At 33.5% G+C, this 18007-nt stretch overlaps 1 protein-coding gene across 1 annotated transcript; it reads right to left on the bottom strand.

Moving 5' to 3' along the window:
* Positions 1-3192: 3192 nt before the first annotated feature.
* On the bottom strand, positions 3193-6007 carry LOC116013921 (transmembrane 9 superfamily member 11-like). Its single transcript, XM_031253888.1, has 2 exons — positions 5844-6007; positions 3193-5702 (listed from the first exon to the last, which is right to left on the bottom strand). Exon 2 carries the CDS (start codon positions 5616-5618, stop codon positions 3645-3647), a length of 1974 nt encoding a protein of 657 aa, XP_031109748.1. The 5' UTR covers positions 5619-5702; positions 5844-6007; the 3' UTR covers positions 3193-3644.
* Positions 6008-18007: the final 12000 nt, after the last annotated feature.

The raw sequence follows: 18007 nt of genomic DNA, 5'->3' as shown, positions 1-18007 counted from the left end.
GGAGATGGTCTTAGAGAGAACGTTTGCCGCCATATTTTTATTCTATTTTTAATTTTGGAAAATGTTTCTTATCCCTTCTAAATTTCGCCTCTTAATATGGTTTGTAATCATTCAATGCTCATGAATTGGTTAACACATCGCTAATTAAACAAAAATTAGTAACCAAAGAGAATTAGAATTAGTAACCAATTAACTAGTATCACATCATGATGGATGATTTGGAGGGGGAAATTGTAGGGGTATCCTCATTTATTTTTGTTGATTGATTTTTTTTTTTTTTGGAAAAATGATATTTTTAATCTCTCATGCTATCCTTATTATTCTAAACTCTTTTACTTTCAAAAGTGAGTTCACTTTTACATTATCAAATTTACAATTTCCTTACTATTTTATATATAAATCTCTGCAACTCTAACCCATTTTCAAAAGTGGGTCCCAATTACATAAAATTAACAAATTCATATCAAACAAAACAATAAAAAAAAATGGACAAAGTGTTGCAAGCTTGCAACACACATTTAATTTTTTTATTTATTAAAACAATCAAATTTATAATTTTTTTAATACATCATATTGCAATTGAGATAATTGCAGGATGCGGTAAGCCTCAATTGTGCCATAAATCGTAATGGTAAACTCAATCACTTAAGATTTGCTCTTACATCAACATTAGATTTTAACAAATACCTAATGTGAGGGGTTAAAATGATTACTATGTAAACAATTCAAGAATTAAATGAGGGTCATCCGAAATGTTTTGTCTAATAAAATATAAAGTAAGGTTTTCAGTAAACATACTCCAGACCTGTCATTTTCATTTGGGAGACAAAACATTTGTGGTGCAAACAGTACAATTGTAGAAGACCTTTTGGGATCTATAACTACAGGAGACCTTTTGGGATTTCTGCTGCATTGATGGTCTGTAGCTATTTAAGGACATCCACCTCTCACCGATCATAACATTCAGTCTCATACACCATCCAGAGAGTATAGAGTAGAAGTGAGGGAAAAATCACAAAATACAAGCAAGCAGTCCAGACAGTTCAAAAGCATCCAAACACAAATATCAATTATGACTGGAGGTTAGATCCTATATATTTCAGTTTTTATTCTTACATCACCCTTATATTTAAAAGACTAAATTTATTATTTTTTTTGAAAGCAAAGCAACCAGATATATTAATGCAAAAACGCAGAAATAGAGTCAGGAGGGACAAAGTCCCAGTACATAGTTTCTAACTGATTAAAAGCCATAGTGGCGAGAGTATGAGCACTAACGTTTGCCGCTCTAGGAATCAACCTAACGTGGCACTGACTAAACGTAGACATAGTAGCTTTGCAAGCATCAATAGCGAACCCCACATAAGACCGAAAAGTAGAGCGCCCCGTTGTTAGACCGCTATGGAGCTGTGAACAGTCTGTATGTAGGTGGACAAGTAGTATCCCTTTGTTCCGAAGCCACGACAAAACCTCCTTGCACGCGAGAGCCTCCGCCATCAAGGTAAACCCCCCGCACATGCCGCAATGAACCCCCCTTCGTAAGACAGCAGCACAGCACCGTAAGTGGCCTTCATAGCATAATTGAAGAACTAGAAATGTCAATTTATTATTTTTTTAAAAAATATTTTTCCAGAGGTGACATTAGTGGTGTGTGGCAGGAGGATCGGATTTTGTAAATCCTAATCCATTCAAATTTCAGATTATTTAATAAAATACAACCCAACCAGGCAACCAATAATAAATGCATGACCAAATACAACAATTTTATAAAATTTCATATTCAATCGATTGATACTATCTTTAATATATTTATATTATTAAAAAAATACATAATTATGTTTTTAAAAAATTACAACTTTACAATTTACGAATTATAAAATTACAAAACCCTATTACTTTACAAAATGGGTGAAAATATAAGCACCAAATTACATACCAAAGTCACCAAATTACACACCTTGCAAAATATTACAAATATTACATTTACTGATTTACATATAAAAGTCTAAATATTCTAAGTCATTAAAATGATCAAAGTTTTAATTTTAAAAAATTACATACCATAATCATTTAATCACCCTTCACCAAATTACAACAGTCAATAAAGCATTGCATTCCACTATTCCAGATTTCAAGCATTCTGCATTCCAATAATCCAATCTCACTAATCACTACTCACTCTTCATCTTTCTAGTCAAATTTCACCCGTTAACAAAATTAGTAAATAATAAGGAGCTAAAATAGTAGTTAACTCAAGTTGTGCACTTCATTTGGCTTAGAATTTGTTTTTTTCATAGGAACTAGGGAAAATTATTGCATCTTGAGTTCTGGTACCTGATGCAACATACCAACTCAATCAGACTCATGTGGAAACATCATCATAACCATATGGATTGATACAATCATAGATCGAGATTAGAGAGAGATTAAACAAAGATAAGAAAAAGTGAAGTACAACATTAACAATCACTCAGATTCAAGAATAACAGTTGAGATATGTATGGAATAAGTTAACCGTTTGGACCAAGATCCACAATAGAAGATAGACCCTGGTCCATCCATGGTATAACAAGTGGCTTGGCCACCCCGATTTAATTGTTTATCCATCGATGGTATAACAAGTGGCTTGGCCACCCCGATTTAATTGTTTATCGCTGAAGTTGGAAGTGTGGATTCTTTGTGGTAGCCATGTTGTATAACTGCTTACTGCTGTGCCAAATTAGTTGACATTTTTCTGATGTTGTAAATAAATAGACATTAAAGTCAAAGCAACCACTAACTTGTGGTCACGTCCAGGTCCCTCATCATCAATAAATTCTTACAAGCATAAACAATTTCTTTTCTACGGACCAAACTTAGGCCAAATTCGATTATAAAAATGACTAATTAAAAATTGGCGAAGCTGACCCAAGAGTTGAAACCAATGCTTACCCCAACTCATGAAAGGAAATTCTCAACCTACTTGAGCATCCTTTAGTCCTATCACAGACCAAGAATTGGTTGAACAAGAAATCCAATTGTTATAGCATAGACCAGGTTCATATTACATTGTAGACCTAATACAAAAATTTTGTATTTTTAGTTAACACATTATGTACCTACAGTTAACAGTTTATGTACATGTAAACAAATAACTTGATAATTGCTGATAGATAATATGAAGCTACATGTACAGACACTGTCAACTACAAGTATAAAATGTGTCAATTACATATACAGAATTTGAAGGTTATTTTTGGATCAGGGTCTACACTCTACAATGCAAGGTAAACCTGGTCCATGGTATAATTTGCCCAAGAAATACAACACTAAGAGCGAGCAAACCATGACAATGACCAACCAAAAAAATGATATAATCACTACTTGATAACCAAAGAGAAATGAACAACAAAGCATTCATGTTAAGTATCCAACACTCACAATACATACCATCTACTGAAGCTTAAGAATCGATGACTTCCATTCAGTATTAAAGAATTTAACAAAAATTCTATAGCGTATCAAGTTTATTGTTTTTCTCAGCTTCCTACAAAACAGCAATCATAAGAAAAGCAATATAAATAAATAGTACTGACTTTCGAAGATGTGATGTGTCTGTATCCTTGTAGCCAACTGTTTTTTTCTTTTCCCAGAAATCCGTGTCTTCAATCCAGCTTCACAGAAGAGAACAAGTAGTATACAAACCAGAAAGAGGAAAGGAACCCCACTGTGCCAGTTGCCAGCATGATTGCCAGAACCATGAACAATGAATAGCCCAGGTAAAGGGTAGCAGAAACAGGTCCACTCAAGCTCTTAAGATCAAATATTAGATAGTTAATGGAGTACAGGAAAATGTATATAGCAACCGAGCCAGAAGCAAAGAAGGACTTCCACCACCACTTCCAATCCTCGACGCAAAGATGCATGTAAGTTAGGACAAGAGACACCTCAGCACACACAGCAACGAGAAGGATCATAACAATAAGGAGAAACCCAAACACATAGTACACACGACCCATCCAGATGCTAGACATGATGAAGAAAAGCTCAATGAAAAGTGTGCCAAAAGGTAAGGTACCGGCACCAAGCACTAGAAGCCAAGATGGGTATTTTTGAGGTGGAATTTCACGGGGGATCTGGTTGGTTCGGACTGGGTATTCAAAATGAGGCGACTTTGCCCCAAGGTAACCCCCAATAAGGGTAAGGGGAACTGAGATACAGAACCAAAGCAAAATGAGAATAACAAACAGGGAAAATGGAATGGCTCCTGTACTATGACTACCCCACAATAGGAAATTCAAAGTGGTCAGAATAAGGAATGAAATCCCAGGGAAGAAACATGCAGCTTTCCATGAAACTGAAACCCATCCCTTGGTGTCACCACAGAAGATTGTCCTCCAGAGACGAACAGCGACATAACCAGCTGCAACACCAAGAATCATGTAGAAAAACAGCATACCTGTAATCAATGTTCCACGAGAAGCAGGGGACATGAATCCAAGAGCAGCAAACAGAATAGTCCCAACTCCCATCCCTAGGATCTGAACACCATCCCCAACCATCACACACAGAAGTGTTGGATTGCTTGGAGCTCGAAAGACATCACTTACAACAAGTTTCCACCCTGATAGCTCCTCATTCATCTGGGCTTGAGCCTCTTTGTCAAGCTCCTCATATCTAGTCAGATCTCTCCGTACTGTCCTCAACAGGATCACAAACACAATTCCAGCCAAGAAAGTGATCACCATGAGGGAATTCAGGATGGAGAACCAATGCACCTTTGCCCCTTCCATCTTCAAATAAGCATCCCATCTTGAAGGCCACTTGATATCACTCTCAACAAAGTTAACCTCATAGGTAAAGGCCACAGGCTCATTTTCTTTTATAGCCATGCCAACTGTAGTGGGATCACACTTAATAGGAGACGGATACTTATCATACATTTTCAAGTTCTTAAGTGAATCAGCATTGTGCTGGAAACTACATGGGACAACCTCAAAACCGACGACCATATATCCTGGTGCCTCAGATCCATCACCCCCAACGGATGGGATCACCTCAGCAGCATCTCCAGTACCCATCACCCGAGCTACATTGGCCTCTTCATATTTGTGAACAAGAACAGTAAACTTCAAGTGATTAAACACATAATAGGCTTCTTGGACTTTAATCCCAACTGGATACCCAGTCCACCTCAAGACAAACCCTTCCTTCCTAGTATATCGAATAGCAGGCAAATTATCTAGAATCAAATTCACTTGATACATCTCATCAATCCTCTTGGTCAAAAGCTTAAACTCCTCCCCTGACAATGGCTTTGACTGACACAGGAAAATTTCAGTCTCATTTGAGAACATCTTAAACCTGTAGGGAGAATTTTCAATCCTATCCCCCACGAGGAGCTCGCCGAGATTTTCAGCACTGTCCTTAACACCATCTGGGGGCTTACAGAAGGGCAAGCTATAGTAAGTAAAGGGTATCTCGGTGTCAATTGACGTGAGTGAATTGACCTTTACATTCAAAAAATCACCAACCCCATACTTGTGAGGATAACTACCAGGCAGATAAAACCCATGACCCAATTCCCATCCCAAGCAGATAAACAAAACCCAGATCTTGAAATTCTCAACAAATCCCATTCTCCTATAGGTTCCTTGATCAGATCTTGTCGACCCAGATCAAGAGAATAGAATTGTACCTATGAAAATTCAATGCGGGTTTCACTGCAAATCAAGATAATAACAATCAACCAATGCAATGCATGCATTTAAGACAATTGTAGGGCGGTTATGAATGTAAAATCAGATCAGATTCTCAATAGAAGTTGCTAATGAGGAAAACTAGAAAATGCAGATCTAACTAACCTTGAATGGAAGACAATGCGAGGCAGTGAAAGTGTGCAGCAGCGAGAGAATGAGCGAGAAGCAGATGACTTTGAAGTCACGACTGAGGATTTATACCGACTCTCCGTGACTCCGTCGGTGAGAAATCTTGGCACTCTTCCAGACCTCACTGGAAAATGACTACTATGCCTCCAAAACACATTTTAAATACTCCGTATACAAAAACTTATTCTTTGTCTCATTCTTTTTGTTTTAACATATTATTTTATAAATAACTTACTTTTAAAAAATAATTAATCTCAAGCTCATTTTATTTGTCTGATTATGAGGTTTGACTGAAGTTATTTTAATTTGATTTTTTTATAATATAAGTTTAATATTGGTATATAAAGTTTATATATATTTAAAAACTACATTGAAAGTTTTATTAAGCAAAGAAATTAAATTTTAAAATAATTTAAAAAACACTAAGAAAAAAGTAAAATTGTACTTTTCGTTCCTAAATTATAAATTAATTGTTGGATTCGTTTCTACTTGTTGGTTCACTTCTCGTTCCTAAGCTATAACTAACATTGCAAATTTCGTCAGTTTTCTAATAAAACATTATGGATGAAATTTGCAAAGTCAATTATAGTTTAAGGACGAGAAGTGAGCACAATATGTTAGGAAAAAAAAATAAAACAAAATTTGCAATGTTAGTTATGAGCCAAGGAAATTTTAAAGTCTTGAGTTACAGTACACCCAGTGCAATACCAAAGTAAATGGGCAAGACATTGAGTCTATACCCTAATTTTGGGCAAATTATATTATGGACTTTGCATGGTAGGCCTTGATCCAGAAATAACGTTTAGATTCTGTATCTATAGTTGACACATTTTATATATACAGTTTACAGTTTTTGTACATGTAACTATTATTATGTGTCAGCAATGATCAAGTTATTTATTTGCATGTATATGAACTGTTAATTGTAGATACAGAATGTGTTAATTGAAGATACTGAATTTTAATTTGTATTATAGTTTACAATGCCATATGAAGTATGATCCATAGTGTAACAATTGCTAATTTTGTGATAAAATAGCTGCACCATAATTTTGAGAGTTACATCAGTCTTTCTAGGAAAGAATTTATGATAAAATTAAAGACTAAGTTGTATATAAACAGTAAAAATAAAATAAAACAAAATGTAATATCAATTATTTATCTATCTAAAAAAGAAAAAGAAAGCGAAAGAACTTTGCTTTAAAATCAAGGGACATGGTGGAGATCACGCAATATTTCTATATAAGACATTAGACAGCTTGCAATATACCAATACATAATGTCTCTTTACGTGTTTATACTTATCACGTAAAGGAAGCAACAAATTTTTAGATTTAAGCTTTGAGACTAAAAGTAAAGCCCTATTTGGAGGAATTTAATGATATACAACCCTCCTAAAATTTACCTCCCCTTACATGTTACTATCTAATTGAGTATTTTAGTATTTAACTAAAAATATGTGGGTCAGTCAATTAATAACACCAAATAATTATAAGTCATGTCATGAGAAAAATATTTCTGAGAAGCAAATAGCATTTTCCTTTTAAAAATTTAATCTTATTCTAAATTATAAATATGTTATCAATTTATAGTAAATATTTGTTTTAACATTCTATCTCCTATCATTTTTTGCATATATATATATCAATGACATTGTAGTCTAGTGACACCAAGTTGCTCTCTCGTATGGAAGTTGTGGATTCGAGCTTCGGTGGAGGTGGCGTTGATTCTTTGTACGAGAAGTTGTGGGTTCGAGCTTTAATGGAGGCGGTATTGATTCTTTGGGCTTATTAAGAAAAAAAAAAGACTTTCTTTATCCCTCATTAAATTACTTCATTCTTTTTTTTGGAAATCTCCAATTTTGCAGTTTTCTCTTTATTTAAAGGTTTAAGATTGCCACGCACCTTGTGCTCAGATGACATGTAGTGACTTTCTTATATATGAGGTCATGAGACTGGGCATAAATGGAGGCAATATTGACTTTTTGTGCTTCAACAAGTTGAGAATGAATAGATGAACATATACTACAATATAATATAGTCAGTTGTATTAAAAAAGAAAAACAAAAGAAAAGGTTCAAGGTCTACTCAATCATTTTTTTTTTCACTTTTCCAAATTAGAGAACATGTTTAACTTATTTTCAAAATTTTAGCAAAACGAATATCATTTCTCTAGTTTTTCAAATTAGAGAAATGATAAGTAAAAATATTGGGGTGTTTGGTAAATAGCTATTAGCTAATTAGGTTAGTGATTTTGATTAGTTGATATCATAGTTGATTGTAGAAAGATATTTGGTAAATTGACTGTTAGCGGATAACGTATTACATGCAAAATGGCTTTATCAAAAAGTTGATCAAAAAATCTAATTTGAATTTTAGTGTTATAGAGCAATAAGTTGTTACAAATAACTAATTAAACATTCATATTGATTGTTTAACCAAGTCAAACAGCTAATAGTGGTTAAATAAATCAAAATTAATTCAAAAGCTAACTATGTTATTAAACAAAGTCATTATCTCCTTTATATAGTTTTATTTTTCCTCTATAAAAATAGACCATTTTTATCGTTAATAAAAACAGTAAATTTTATTTGTATAAACTTGTATCTTTACGACTTTACCGCAATATTAGGATTTATGTATCAGAAAATGGAAGTTGATGCTGTGACATAAGACTATATAAGAAACTCATGCATGCTGACGACCTGACGGCTGGACCAGCAGTACTCTGTACCAGATGTCCATATTGTAAATTAATTAAACCGCGCCAAACACAGCCTAACTAATTCAGAGGACTTTTTTCTTTTTTATTTTATTTTATTTTAATTTTTTTAATAAAAATAAAAATAAAAATTAAAGAGAATATATTTTACCGTCTCATAGATTTTTAATTAAAGAGAATAAATTAATTAAACCGCGATAAACTAATTCGAGGACATTGGGAAGGACTTCCTTACAAACTTGGAGTGAGTCTCCTATCATACCGTCACATAGATTTTTATTCGTTAGATGGATCGAATCAAGATAAAAATGTAATATTTATATTAAAAAATGTAATATTATAATTACGAATAAATAACTTATACTATTTATAAGGGAAAATGTAATACTTTAAGAAAATTGATTTTTAGGGTCCGTTTGGAAACTCGAAAAATGTTTCGAAAGTCATTTTCTAGATTTCCCCCCTTTTGGGTATTCAATGAAAATAAAGTCAGAAAAATACTCATTCTAGTCAACGAACAAAATATTCAATTTGGCGAAAAATATTTTCGAAGATATTTTTTGAATTCTTTATTTTCCTCTATTTATCTTCTCTTTCATCTCTTTGCAAGCTAGCTTTTGGATTATTATTTTCACCACCACCAAACGACCACAACCACAACCACCACTAGCACTACCACACCACAACCATCACCACCACCAGTACCAGAACCACCACCAACACCACCACCACCACCACCACGCCCAACACCACAAGCACCACCACCACAACCACCACTACTATACCACAACCAACCCACACCACACCACACCACCACCAGGCCACTACCTACCATCACACCACGACCACGACCACCACTTATTATTATTATTATTATTATTATTATATAACAAATAATATGGTCGTTTTCAGGAAAATGAACCAAACAAAAAATTATAATTTCTTAACTTTTAGTCAAATAGAAAAAAAATAGTTTATTATGACATTTAACCAAACATTTGAAAATTATATTATTTTCTTGAAAATTAGTCTTTTTCTGAAAAATATTTTCCAAGTTTTCAAACGGACCCTTAAATCAAAATATAATATTTAGGGGTTGAACATTTTTACTTATGAGAAAAAGTGTAATACTAATAGAGATAAATTGATTTATTGTTACTTATAAGAAAAAATGTAATACTTATAAGAACAAATGTAATAGTTTTAAATCAAAATGTAATATTAAGGATTGAAGAATTATTTATGAGAAAAATTATAATACTTAAATGAAAAAGTGTAACAGTAATTAAAAACATGACCCATCTCACGGATGAAGATTCGTAAGACGGTCTAGGAGATTTTGTCAATTGTCACAAACTTAATATTATTGAAACTAGTCACGTTATAGTATTCTTCTAAATTGGTTTTTATTAATTTTTATTTTTTAATGTCATATTGGATTTATTTTTTTATATTTAATTATTGCGTAATTTTTAAAATAATTATTATTTGCTTAACTCGTGACAAAATTGGCTAATTTATAGATAGTGAACACAAAATAATAATAATAATAATAATAATAATAATAATAATAATAATAATAAGTCAAAAATGAATAATTTTCACAAATAATAGTCAAATTTGGGCATTTAATTGTTAGGAATGAAGGACGTCCTAGCGCAAGTGTGCAACTATAGGGTTGGTGATGCTGTGTGCATCTATGAATGGCAATATGATTTCAAGAGTTCAACGGATACATAGATAGGGTGTTTGGTAAATAGCTGTTAGTTAATGTGGTTAGTGTGGTTGACTAGTTGATAATATTAGTTAATTGTAGAAAAATAATTAGTAAATTAGCTAGTTGAATAGTTGATAGTATGTAAAATGACATTCTCAAAAAGCTGATTGAAAAAGCTGTTCAAAGTAGCTTTTTGAATTTTAATTGGAATAATAAGTTGTTACAAGCCAAGCACTTTGTGCTCAGATGGCATGTAGTGACTCTCCCATATGATCGGTTATGAGACTGAGTCTCAGTGAAGGCACATTCAACACAAATAAGTTGATACAAGAAGTTAATTAATTAAGTAGTCATATTAACTTTTTAACAAGTCAAAACGTTGATATTAAGGATTCTTGCACCTAATTACAGAAATTAACGGCTAAAATTCAAAAGTACAATAACAATAGCATAGCTCTATAAAACAAGACGGAGGGAGTAACAAAAAAACAAAAATAAAAATACAAAAGAAAAAAAAAAGACTGAACGTTGTTGCATCAAAGGAAGATATAGTGTATACATTGGACCATTCATTCATAAAAAAAATTAATCTTATTCAATTCATTGACATTTTATTCAATATTCAACACGATAATAAATTTGATTGAAATTAATTAAATAAGCAATACAGAGATGAATATGGAGCACGTATAATTCGGTACAGATGTAATAAAAGAACAAATTGTAATGTACAACCTTACTAAAACTCATTACTTCAATCACTCTCAAAATAGTATTTGTTAGAAAGCATACATGTATGCATTAGGAATATCAAATATACATACGTACATACATACATAGTATGTATGTATATGTATGTAAGGCTGAGATTCATTTTCATTTTTCAAACTCTTCTATATATATATATATATATATAGGGGCGCGCTCTAATGAGAACGGGTGTCTAGGAGAGAAATAAGAACGATCCACAGCCGTCCACATATCCAGATCAACGAATCAGATGTAATTTTAAAAAAACGATGCGGTGACATTTTCATAAATATCTCGAACTTTGGTGCAAGTAAATGTGTTATAAGTGCAAGTAGTTGGTGCATATTTGCAAGTAAAAAGTGCAAGTAAAATCACCTACAAATGCATCTATTTTCACTTACAAGTGCAAGTAATTTATCTTGTTAACATTTGTGCACCTAGGTGCAACTAATTATACCATTAGGTGCAACTAGTTATAACGTTAAGTACACTTAGTATTGATGCTCAATGTACATTTTACTTGCACATGTAATACATTTTACATGCACTTGTGCACTTATTTTCACGTACAAATGCAAGTAATTTACCTTGTTAGCATTCATGCACCTAAGTGCACCTAGTTATAACCTTAGGTGCAACTATATCTGGACACGTGACGCGCTATGATTGGTTCTCAGTTCTCTCCTGGGCGGTGCGTTCTCATTTGAACGCAATCATATATATATATATATGTGTGTGTGTGTGTGTGTGTATTATTGATTTTATCTTTCTTTCTACCTAAACTTTACCTGTGTGATCAATTGAGCTACTTATGTAGGCTATATTATTAATTTTATGATAAAACTAGATGTAGGAATTGCTCTTATAGCATGCTTAACATTTGATGGAGAAATTCAACCATCCCATTAACCAATTAGGAATGCGTGGTCACTTGTTTATCCACCATACAAGAGAGAATTGATACGTTGATATTTGATCATGTAGTACCCTTATGGTTAACTTTTATTTTATGCTTTAAATGTCGTAGATATTATGTTTAAAAGGATTTTCATTTGCTTCATTTGTTTAATTAGGTATAAATTCTTTTGTAAGTAAAAATACAATGATCGATTTTGCATGTGTTTTGGAAGAAAAATTAAGTCAAGATTATTGCGTGTCAAAGTAAAACCAATGAGATGGATACATCATTTCTTTGGAGAGCTAGCCTAAAAGTGTTGTTTTCAATGGTCTTAATTATATGGAAAAAACAGAGGCAAAAGTGGAGCAAAAGTGTATGGAGTTGCAATTTCCGTTCAACATGCCACTATTCAGTATTTTGATTGTCTCAATATAGGAGTGTCCAAATTTAGTGATTCCTGTGCCATTAAAAAACCAACTTAAAGGGCTACAACTTTCATAAAGATCATCAAGTCCACACACTTGAGATAAAATGTTACACAAGCAAAGTCTGAAGCCATTCCTAATGTGTGCAATTAGACACATGTCCATGCATACATGCTCTGTAGCAATTATAAGCACGTTTTTGCTAGTTTATTTTGGATAGTTCGAATCCTAGCTAGATAGTCCTAGCTTATTTCCCTTCATTTCCTATCATTTCTTTAGCTTAGATGAGCATTAGATTACATCTTATTAACACTTTTCAAGCTTATAATCCAGGATTTCACCATCAAATTTGGAGTTATTCATCAACTCTTTAATAGATAAATTGGATTTCAATTCGTTTCTCTTGTGCTATGTTTATGCTTTACATTTTTGCTTTTACCACATATGTTAAATATGTGTGAGTAGTTTCATTTAGGACGTGAGTTAGGATAGTTTAATCTACCTAGATGTTCTATTTATGATTCTTGCGTAAAGGGATAGAACCCAAGTTAGTGTTCTTAATATTTGTGAAGAAATTGCGATTTTATCTTGTTGATGTCTTGTGTGCAACACTCATTAGTTTACCTTTGGAGAAAGATCAATCACAATGAAAATTAGATTGAATTTCCAAGTCACTACTAACTTGCACTACTTATAGTCAATTTTAAGCTTAAAAGGTGTTAATCTTTTAAAAGTCACACTTACCCAATTAAATTAAGTTGGGGTAATGATGTTAGATGCACAAAGAAGGTTGAGATCTAGGCAACTTGATCATAAACGTGTGCGAGAAGTTATGACAATGGCTATTGTATGTTGAACATGACATCCCATATTCTTTTATGGAATATAGAAGAATTAGAGAGCTACTTTATTTGTGTAATCTGGATGTGAAATATTATACAAGAAATATATACCATAATGAATGATTATGAAATTTGTATCTTGATAAGAAAGAGGAGTTAAAACAAGAGGGTTGAGTAAGATTCTTAGTAGAATTTGTTTAACTTGTGATTGTTGGACTGCTTATACAACTGAATGCTATATTTGTATTATTTCTCATATTCTTGCTTTTTGCAAAATGGAGCCTCCACACATCGGTATAGAGTTAGTTGAGTCAGTTTTTTTTTATTGTTTGAAAGAGTGGGGAATTGATAAGAATAATTCTTCTTTGACTTTGGACAATGCTTTTGCAAAAAATAGTATGCAAAATATTTTGAAACAACGTAACACTTGTCTTTGCAGAATTGTTTGTTGTGTGATGATGAGTTCTTTCATATTCGATGTTGTGCACATATATTGAATTTAATTATTCAAGAAGGGTTGAAAGCTACAAGTTCTAGTTTACACAAGAATAGGAAGAGTATCAAATATGTGAGAACTTCTTAAGTAAAAAAATATATATATATATTATTTGCTAAGTGTGTGAAGAAAGTAGGAGGCCAACATTGATAGTAATGCGGGATTACAGTTAGATGTCCCCACTAGATGGAATTCAACTTATGTCATGTTGGAAAGTGCTTTGAAGTACCAACGTGCTTTCGGGAGTCTAATATTACATAACAAGAATTTTGTCACTTGTCCATTGAGTGAAGAATGGAAGAGATTGGCTCTCTTTTATATCATCACTAAATTATTTTCTCGATCCTCTTATTTTACTTCCAATTTGTATTTTATGTAAATTTAGACAATAAAGCATTTGTTAAGGGAGAATGAAGATAGTGATGATTTGATAATTCAAGAAATGACATTAAGAATGAAAGAGAAGTTAGTTTGACAAGTATTGGAGTGACTACAATATTATTCTTGCCATTGTTGTTGTTATTGATCCAAGGATGAAGTTTGATATGATCAAGTTTTGCTACTCAAAGTTTGATCCTATGTGCTTGAAAAGCAAGTTGGATGTAGTAAAAAAAAAAAAAAAAAGATGCAAAAACTATTTTCTTACTATGAGACAAGTTCAAGTTTAACTCTGGCCAACAGCCAACTTCAAGTATTTTAATGCATCTTCTTCACGTGTTCAAGCAAGTAGCTCTAATGCACCACAAATCAATTACTTTGGTGTAAGTATTTTAACGTAATAAATTTAATTTAAATTTTATTGAATATGCTTTTGTGTTTTAATTGTGTTTTGTGCAATTGTGTTGGAGTATGGCTTATGCTTTTGGGTTTTATGCACATCAGCACATGACGTATTTTAAAACAAAATGCATATAACTTATGGTAATTAACATGCTCAATTCTTATCTCTTTACACTTCTCAAATAGTATTAAAATTAGTTATTTGAACATTTTCACATAATAATAATTAATCATACACTTATATCATAACAAATGCATGCTGATGTGTAATTCATCACAGATTCACAGTCATATATGAATTCCCAAAACTATATATTTTTAACAAATAGAGGATTAGTCTTTTTAATTATATTTTGATTAAATATACATGCAAATAATCCAATCAATCTACATGAACATGTATAGTACGTATTTATGTTTCGAAAACTTATTTATTTTAAATTTTCTTGTTAGCGATTAGAAAAGACTTCTAAGGCAACACCCTATGTATACAGTAGTTGTATGTATATATCAAGGTTATTTATAAACATCATCCAGAAACTATTATTACAGACAAAATCAAACCAGTATATACTGCAGATGCTTGTTCTTTAGTATGATAGAACTTCTTTACATGCTAAGCATTCAACCAAGTTAGGATCTTTGATACATGTAGGTGTAGTTTTAATGTTGCGGTAAGATCTGTGTGAGAGGTTATCTTTATATCAAAGAATGGACCAAAGGGGTGTCAAAATAAAATATTGGCTAAGCATGTCAAGAAATTGAGAGCTAGCTCTAACATAATAGCTATAACAAGAGAAAGTTTAATCAAAATCCCAATTAAAGATCTACTGAATCATGATCCACAATTCAAAGTAAATTGCATATATAGAAAACAAAATTCAATTAACAAGAGTTGGGATTGCAATTGAAATGATGAAAAGAGAAACTGGGACTTAGCTTTGAAGTACTACGTAGGTACAATTTGATGTTATAAACTTGAAAGTAGTTAAATCCAAGTTTGAATTATAATCTCTTACCTTGATTGTAGGAGATGATGATGAGAATCCTTCCTTGTCCACTGCCGCAATTCCTTTGTTTTGGCTGCCTCCATTCCGGTTTTGACTGCCATTCCTTCGTTTTGGCTGCCTCCATTTCAGTTCTGACTGCTGCTCCCGACCTGCCCATTCCCGCCACTAGCTACACTCGGGCCACCTCCAGTACGAGCTCCTAAGTTACTGGGGGGTTCCACACCTCATACAGTAATCGTGTTTATTGCCATCTCCAGAAAAATTCCTCGCTAGTCCTGAAGGGGTAAATCTTGCCTTCTTATCCGCTTGCTGACCACTCTCCTCAGCCTTCCTCTTCTGCTTATGGGCGTTGCGCTGCTCCCTATAATGGTTGGCTGCCTGGCTGTAGGCCTCGCTCAAAGTCCGGCATCCTAGTACACATACAGCCTCTCGGGTCTCAAAGTTAAGCCCGTGAATGAACTTGCGGACCGTGCTGACCTCATCAGCCACGAGAGCGGGTACACACCGTGCCAACTCCAAGAACTTGGCGTGGTACTCCTGAACAGATAATCCTCCTTGCTTCAAATGCAAGAATTCATCGTACTTAGTTGTCCTTATGTGCTCTGGGTAAAACCTATCTCTCAGCTCCTCCTTAAAGTCCTCCCAGCGAAAGTTTGGTCGCTGGCGCAGTGCGGGTCCCTTAGTTTACCACCAGTTATCTGCCCCCTGCTGCAGATAGTACACAGCAGCGTCCACCCTCTTCTCTGGTGGACAGTTAACGACTTCGAACAGCTTATCAAATGAACGAATCCAATCTTCAAGCACTAAAGGGTCCTCCTGCCCCAGAAAACTCGGTGGATGGAACCAAGCCATCCTCTCCATCACGTCACCCCCATTGTTGCCATTAAGAAGAGCATTCCCGATAGCTTGGGTCAGCTGGGTTAACTGCTGTAGGCAGTGGGCTAGCTCGGTGGCAAGCTCGGTGGCAGTAGGAACCTCAGCCTTAGGAGTGCTAGGGGACCTGACGCCCTTTCGTGGCGGCATAACGTCTACACCTTAATACTACAGAAACAACGCCTCAGTCAACACTCCTCAAGGTTACACTCACCCTACAAATTCTATGCACACAAGAGACAACTAGCACAGAGCAACAAGTCACATAGAAATCATGAAGTATAAGGACAAATTACTTGCCCAACAAGCAAGGGCTCACAAACCAGATGCACACCTAACAAGTGCAAAAGCCACCAATAAACCAGTCGACCCATGATGTTTTCTACCCGGTTGCCCCTCAAATAATTACCCAAGATGTTTTCTAATGGGTAATTCCAACATGGGGAATTAGGCCACAAATCTCAAGTCCTCCAATATATATATATTTGTATTTTTAAACATATATCCTCCCAAAATACATACATTTGTATACTTTATCCTTTCAAAATAGAATACAATTATAATATTCACAATATTTTGCCTTTAGGCTATCCAAATACAATTTTCAAAACATCATAGTATACACAACCCATCATCGCACATGCTCTTGTAATAAAATACATAACTCCATAGTTATAACATAAGTTGTGTATATAATCTCAAAACATAAGTGTGCATATACACAATTCCATTTCAAATTAGAACACTCCTAATCCCAATAATTTATGAATCACATACACATATTTTTCATAAATGTCATTTAATGAAAAGGGGGTATTGGTTTTTGTTCCCTGCGCAAACAACAGACAACAACACACGACAGACAGCTCTTCAAAATCACCTCAAGAAACATTAATTCCTCCAAACATTTGAAGCAAAACTATACACCAATCATAGAAGCCAAACATCACCATATTTGATATCATCCACGAATTTTTGTAGTAAAATAGTCTATTTATTTATCAAAATAAACACCAACAACTCCAACACACACACATTAACAGATTTTGAGCTCATAAACTTCATTCAAAATTATTTTGGGAGATGAAAATAGCAACCCAAAACCCAAACAACACAATAACAATAACAACACTGTCAATCAAGAAGCAAAGGAAGAGAAAATTTTTTTTTTTAAAAAAAAAAAAAAGGGAAAAGAAGAAAGGAAAGAAAAAGAAAAATAAGAAGAGAAGAGGGAAGCTCACGGATGGAAGAAGCTCTAAGACAAAGGAGGAATTCTTCTCCTTGCAGCAGATGGCGCTGGACAAGAGGGTGAGGACAAGATAATATTCAAATATTATCTTTGAATATATAATATTTTAAATTTTCAAAATTTTATTAATTTATTTAATTTTTTTCTTAAACTAGGGATTTCTTTATCGACAATAACTCATTCAACAATACTGGTTGAACCAAATCAACCCCAAGCAGAACACCTAAAGGAAAGTCCATAACTCTTATATCATAATCTCATTGCATGACGTTGTCATCTATGCTACCAACAATAATCGAATTGCAAATAACACACTACCAACAAAAAGGAAGAGAACAAATAATAAAAATGAAGAAAATGACAATGTTACTCAAAAGAG

This window comes from Ipomoea triloba, chromosome 3 (assembly GCF_003576645.1).
Source record: "Ipomoea triloba cultivar NCNSP0323 chromosome 3, ASM357664v1".
Taxonomy (NCBI): Eukaryota; Viridiplantae; Streptophyta; class Magnoliopsida; order Solanales; family Convolvulaceae; genus Ipomoea; species Ipomoea triloba.
This window is presented reverse-complemented; position numbering and strand designations above follow the sequence as displayed.

Bases quoted from the DNA above. Each gene is read 5' to 3' on its own strand.
- LOC116013921 (XM_031253888.1), bottom strand. From the start codon at position 5,618: ATGGGATTTGTTGAGAATTTCAAGATCTGGGTTTTGTTTATCTGCTTG.